This window comes from Phalacrocorax aristotelis, chromosome 4 (genome assembly GCF_949628215.1).
Source record: "Phalacrocorax aristotelis chromosome 4, bGulAri2.1, whole genome shotgun sequence".
In the NCBI taxonomy this organism is placed as follows: Eukaryota; Metazoa; Chordata; class Aves; order Suliformes; family Phalacrocoracidae; genus Phalacrocorax; species Phalacrocorax aristotelis.
Window position 1 is genome coordinate 36,097,690 of NC_134279.1, and position 6,474 is coordinate 36,104,163.

The window sequence follows — 6,474 nt, forward strand, 5'->3', positions numbered from 1 at the left end:
GTAGGTCTCTTTCAAGTTGCTATGTACTTTGATCCATGTCACAAATCAATTTCTTCACAAAACAGAATGAAAACTTTTGGAAACAAGCCACATTTTAAGGAGAAATGGCTCCAACACTCGCCTCTAAGCAAACAGCAGGAACTACTGAAGTGCAATTCAAGAATGACTGAATCAAACAAGTTTGATCATGGTGACCTTCCAACCATCACAAAGTTTACTTAGTTTTGTTTGGCCAACAGAAGAGCACAGATAACAAGTACAGATGTCTTGTAATAATCAAAAATTTATTGAGAATTTGTACAGAAAAAAATAACCATGTACAGAGGTGAGCACTGCTCAGGCAAGAGGCTTGGACATTTTACAGTCAATGGTGTTTCACAGTGAAAACTGAACTGTGTAATGTTAGGTAAGTTCAAAGTCTAAGAGAGAAAAGATTTGTTTTCCCTGTTCAGGTCAGTCTTTGTGAAATTGTCCCTTTATGAGTCTCCAACCTACAACAGAAGAAAAAAGAACATTTTAATGTTGTTCTAAAGAAAGAAGTACATGAGGCTATGAAGACATGTTGATAGTGTTCATACATAGTTAGACTAGTTGGAAATTAAAAATGTAGAATTTAAAACACATGAAGGCAAGGAATTATTTCTGAACACGAGACTATCCATTTATCTCTCCATTAAAAGAGACAGTAACGTGGAAGGTATACTAAATTCGAAGTCCAAATATTTCTGTGACAAAATGGTACACAAAGCCAACTTCTCTAAGATGCAGTCGGCTTAACACTTCCACTGTCCATGCTCAGCATTTGTAATTATAACTATGTTCTGTTGTAATTTTAAATATCTCCTCGGCCCTGTGGTTGAACCTGTTTGGCGCTGCCTAGGTTGTGCTGCTGTCCTTCTCCTGATGACAGTCTGTTGAATGGGATGATTTTCATTGCAGTTTTCTTCATGGAGTACCACCGGTCACGCCAGGTTGCCCAGATAATGCCATTGTCAAATCCAGCTGGACCAGCATCTTTCGATGTATACTCACCACCTGAAAAATATCAGTTGGAGCAAAACAGTTAGTTGCTTTCTAAAGCAGTAAATATGTTCATTCATTTTTCTGGTACTAACACCTCCGTTGCATTCCTGGGCATCCTAACAGGCCCCACTCATTGCCCTTCCCCTGTTAGTTTGCTTCTCTCAGGCTAATTCTCCCACTTAGGGCTGGAGAGCAGACATAAGTCCTACTGCTGGTGTTTTCAGTCATTGGAAAGAATGGGCTACGCCAGCTTCGGAAAAACCAGATGGCAAAACATACTCAATGAAAGTGACCCATTTTAATTTGTCACTGAAACATGGTGTCCTGGCTTATAAGTATTTAGAAGATACTTTACCTATATAATATTTGCCATTGAGGTGGCCGGCATGACATCTATTCATCCACCATCCAGATCCATCTTGCTCAGCACAGTTGCCAGCATACTTATCATTGTCATTATCATAGGTACTGAACTGCATGCCATTATGATAGGTCAAGGATTTGTCACTTGGGTCGTCTCCAAAATCAAAGCCATCAAAGGCATCCCCAGCTTCACCACCAAGAAAGTAGGCATAAGTGAGTCGATACTTGTCTTCTTCACTTCCCACTTTGAATACAGCATAGTCAGCAGTGCTGTTAACAAAGGATAACAGTGAATATGAGCATGCTGCATTCCCAGTACATACACAACTGAAAAATAGATATGTCAGCACTGCAGCAAAGGCGTATATGGCATCCTAGCCATTTGAAAGGAATTGATTTTGCATGATTGTGTTCCTCAGTTCAATGGCACACATCCAACCAAATTTTGTTCTCCAGCATCAGACATGTTTTCTGACCACTCATCTTCAGTGATGTATGAAAGATGCACAATATATAAATATATCTCCCAGGTTCATAATGCTTAGGCTTGCTTAGGCTTGCTTAGGCTTACTTAGGTCATGAGGAAATTCTTGGTGGGAGAAAAGAGCAGATTTCTCAAGAAATAGCAAGGATAGTAAGCCCTCCTGGAGAATGCAACACATGAATAGAATAGAATAGAATAGTTCAGTTGGAAGGGGCCTACAACCACCGTCTAGTCCATAAGATGCATAAGATGTAAAGAAACTTGAAGAGAAGAGATTCCTTCTGCCAAATAAACTAGAGCTGCCAGCACGTGGCCTTCAGACATGCATGTGTGCCTGGCAGCAAGTTACACACACTGCCAATGCAGCGCCCTATGCATGTTAGCAGTCTCTAAGGGCTCATAATTTTTTCAGAGATCTGTACAAACTGATGCAGCAGTGGGAGCAGTAGGTTTTAAGCTGTCATTTTCAGAAGCATCATGAGCAAGTACCTTTTTTTGCCACTCCAGTCCTCCAGTTCTATTCGTAAGGTGTATGGCAGAGTGGACTGTGTAGTTATTAAATGAATCTTTTCATTGCCCAGCCAGAACTCAGTGGTGTCATCTGGAGACAGATGTCCAAATCCTTCCTTGTACTGAACCCAATTTTTCTTGAAGTCCTCGCTCCCGTCCAGTCTCTGGGGAAAAAAAAACCAGAACCCCCAAAAAACCTCTATCAAAGAGTTATGTAAACAGCACTAAGCTTGCTCAATGTAATACTACATAAGTGGCATACCCTCTGTAATACTGTCCAGCCGTTGCCATACGAGTCAATCTCACAGTAGACTAGGAATGACTGCTTGGCTCTTTGAGGCTTGATAAAGTACAGACCACTTTTTCTGGCACCTTTATTTGCAACGTCTTGACAATCTGAAGTAAAGATATTCAGAGGATCATTATTAATCTAGCTACAGTTCTATGCTTCCATTTATTTGATATTGTAACTTTCTTAATGCAAGAAATAGAATTCATCTAAACGTCATTATTGCAAAGTTAGCTATTTAATCCAGATACTTTAACGTCATTGCCATAAAATCCTACTAATGTTCACAGGACTTGTGTAAGATGAGGAGGAATTTAGCCTCACATACAGCTTAAGCAACTTAAATGTAAAATACAGTTGTTGCATTAATTTCTACAGAAAAAAATGGCATTTTTGGAGCTAATGAAACAAATTTTTTTTCAGGTGACTCAGTAGAAATGTGATAATGAATTACCTTCTGTTTGTCTTTTGTTCTAGAAACTCTCCTCATGTCCCTCATGTTTAGCATACATTTTGGGATAATTGTATTTTGGCCAAAAAGGCCAAAGGAGCAAGCAAGACTCCTGACCATTTGAATGCGCTGTTTGCAGAGCATCTACCTAGGACTTACATTGATCCAAGCACTGTTTTCATAACTTGCAGTCTTATATACCTTTGCAGAAGTATATGGCATGTAAGATTACAAATAACTCATTGCCACGATGCCAGTTGGCGATACTGGTAACTGAATTAACCCTTCACCATACAGGAAGCATTTAGCGCACCTCTTCCAGTCACGTCCTCTATTTCAGCTGTGTCTCTGCATGGCTCCTGACAGTGTGCCTCAAGCTGGGTGATCTTCTGTTTCAGCTGTGTGATCCTGTTGCTGTTCAATATATACGTATCTGTCAACTGTCTGGACAGAGAGACATAAAAATGGCTTGTTTTTTCAGCTGTTTCTGAATATGTAATACACATTTCCCTGCACACATGCCTCACCTATGTAGCATGCCAACCTTATCGACTCTATGATTCTATGCTGCTCCATACAGCCCTGTAAAAGGGGATGCCTCTATTAGCACTGATATTTAAAGTTGAGGAAACCAATCAAAATGGGAAAGCATGCACTTCATATTACGCAAAACTTGACTTGACTTGACTCTAATCAGCAAAGCTCAAGCCAGTAATTAATGTATGAATATAACTCTATGGAAAATTCTTCTTTGTTCTCCTGAAGTAAACGATAAATTATTCCTGCTTAATTATGGATGCATTTGTAAAACATAAATGCTGCAAATATACTGCTGCAAATGTCAGGCTGTCTAAATCATATTTGATACAATGTTTCAGAAGTGGAGATTTTTCTACATTCAGGTCAAAAAACATATCCTTAAGATTTAGAAAAGTTAATGATGTTTTCAATTTTATTTGCAATGTCAATTTACAAAAAGACTACCACCGAGTTTATAGTTATTTATGATTTATGTCAATATAACTGAGCTGATTTTGATGGATATATGCAGCAAAATTAGCCAGAGTGAATGATTGTACAAATATTCCACACACTCTGCATTACAGCACAACCTCATTTTAATAAAATTTCCAAGGATGATGAAAAAAATTTTTGGAGTAGCTGGCACAGCAAAAGAATAAAAATATCACCATGCTCCCTCCCATTTTTATCTTGCACTTCTTGCACAATTAATGGCTTATGCACATGAACAGAGAATGCAATATCAGATCCTCATGATCCTTCTATGTCTTATGAGGCAGCTACTAATGTCAGTGTGCACAACAGTCCACGTGGGAACAAAATACCTTTCTGAGGGAGCCTTAGCTGCACTTGATAAAAGAACAGAAAGAAAATTATTTGGCTTGTCAAGTGATATAAAAAGTGTAAGATACCTACTGTATAGTACTTTCATGAGACAAAATAGTGTTTTCATATCTGATAATTTCTTCAATTATTTTCTTGGACTTTTGAGTAAAATCAGCAACTGAACCTGTAAAACAGACAAAGGTATAAAATTATTGCAGTTAGAAAAATTAAAAAACAAGAAAACTACATAAAATATACTTTTCAGCTGTGCAGTTATTTTTATATTCTCACTTGGTAGTGTCGGCTTCTCTGGAGGATAGAGGCTTTGGATGTGTTGAATCAAATGTTCTGTTGTTCCTGTGAAGTTAGTAATTTGCCGCAAAATTCTCTCCATTTCCTGCAGTTCATTATCCATAGTGAGATGGTATTTATTAAAGAAATCTGCAATGCCACAGGTCGTTGGGCAGTAGCTACCCTAAAGAGGAAAGAATAATAGTTGGCAATGTTTTAGGAGCAAAAAAAGCAGAGCAGAATATTTGGGCAGGGAGACTTTCAGGCACCACTTACACAAACGTTTGTGGATAAAAAAGGGGAGGCATTTGCCACTCTGTCTGCAGTATCTGAATTTACAGAGGCAGTTTAGTTTCACACTGTGTGTACATACACACACAGCAAGAAAATGGTGCACGCTGTTACTTGTAGCATCTTCTGATATATGCTTTTGTCAACAGCGCAGCCTCTCCTACATTTTCACCAAGCATATAGCTCTGTTAATAGGTAATGGGTTTAACCACAGTGCATTTAGTAAGTATCAAAAATAACAATGAAGTTCAAATAAAGCTACAAGTGATAATGGTAGTTAATAATCAGCGTAGGAAAGCTTTAATTAGACTCCTAAGATAAAATAAAATTGTTCAGATACTTACAAATCTTTCATCCAATATGCAGCAGTTTTCTCTGGTAGGAATGTACTGAAGAGAAGAAAGAAGACCATTTTCAGTGAATTTTTCCAGACAGTGCTTTCCACGCCAATGTGTTTTCTAACATTGTCTCTCCACTTACCGCCATGCTGGCAGAAAAGAGCAGGGAGAGGAGAGGCCCCAGGGGAGCCCAGCTGCATAACCTCAGCACCATCATGTCTGTCCCACCGGGCGCTGCCGACTGCTCAGTGTTGAGTTGTGCGGTCAGCAGCCGAAAATGTTCAACCCAGCACAGGGCGGCAGTGGTTTAAGGGAGCAGGCTGAAGCTGGGGGCGGGCACCGGGAGGTGGTGGGAAGAGGTGGGGTAGGGGTTTGAGGTGGATTCCCAGAATTTGCACAGATCTCTTACTCCTCCCATTTTCAGAACCTGCTTCCCACTTATCCACTTGATCTCTGCTCAAGCCAGGAGGTCTCAGGGGAGATGGGAAGGTGAGATAAGGCATGAACACGCTATTTCTAGTAACACGAGTGTTAAGGAAAATCACAGATGGTTCTGGGAGAGGGGCTAGCAGAAGTTTCACTCAAACAGCAGAAGGAAAAGCCACAGTAGCTATCTGAATTATGGGAAACAATTACCAACAGCCTAACAAGAAATACTATTTTGTGGTTTTGTATCACTTTCCCACCACAGATCTCAGTGTGTTTTGCAAAGAGAATTGACATCATTCTCCCTCTTCTGCACATGACAAAACTGAGGCAGAGAAAGGTGTGAAGTCACATTAGGCAGTGGCATATCTGGGAAAAAAGCCTGTGGTATTTCTCACAGGTAATGAAAGCATGAACCTTCCCTCTTCTTCAACTCAGGGAGTCCATTTGACCAACATTGATCAAAGATTCGTTGCTGAGGACCTGATGTTGTCAGTATCTGCCTTATTTAATACACCTACAATACTGGTGACAGGCTCCCTCTTCTGCTAGGGATTTGTGCCAGCTAAATTATTTTGTATATGTGCTTCTGGTTACTATCTGTATTAACAGCATTAATAGCTTTCTACTTGTGCTCTGCACCTGATCTTTAGGCTGTGGC

At 39.7% G+C, this 6,474-nt stretch overlaps 1 protein-coding gene across 1 annotated transcript; it reads right to left on the reverse strand.

The window, feature by feature from the left end:
• Positions 1–263: 263 nt before the first annotated feature.
• On the reverse strand, positions 264–5,673 carry FGG (fibrinogen gamma chain). The gene is made up of 10 exons (XM_075090983.1): positions 5,530–5,673; positions 5,394–5,438; positions 4,759–4,942; positions 4,558–4,651; positions 3,434–3,564; positions 2,643–2,776; positions 2,360–2,544; positions 1,379–1,656; positions 863–1,035; positions 264–491 (listed from the first exon to the last, which is right to left on the reverse strand). The coding sequence occupies exons 1-10, from the start codon at positions 5,602–5,604 to the stop codon at positions 477–479; spliced, it is 1,314 nt and encodes a 437-aa protein (XP_074947084.1). The 5' UTR covers positions 5,605–5,673; the 3' UTR covers positions 264–476.
• Positions 5,674–6,474: the final 801 nt, after the last annotated feature.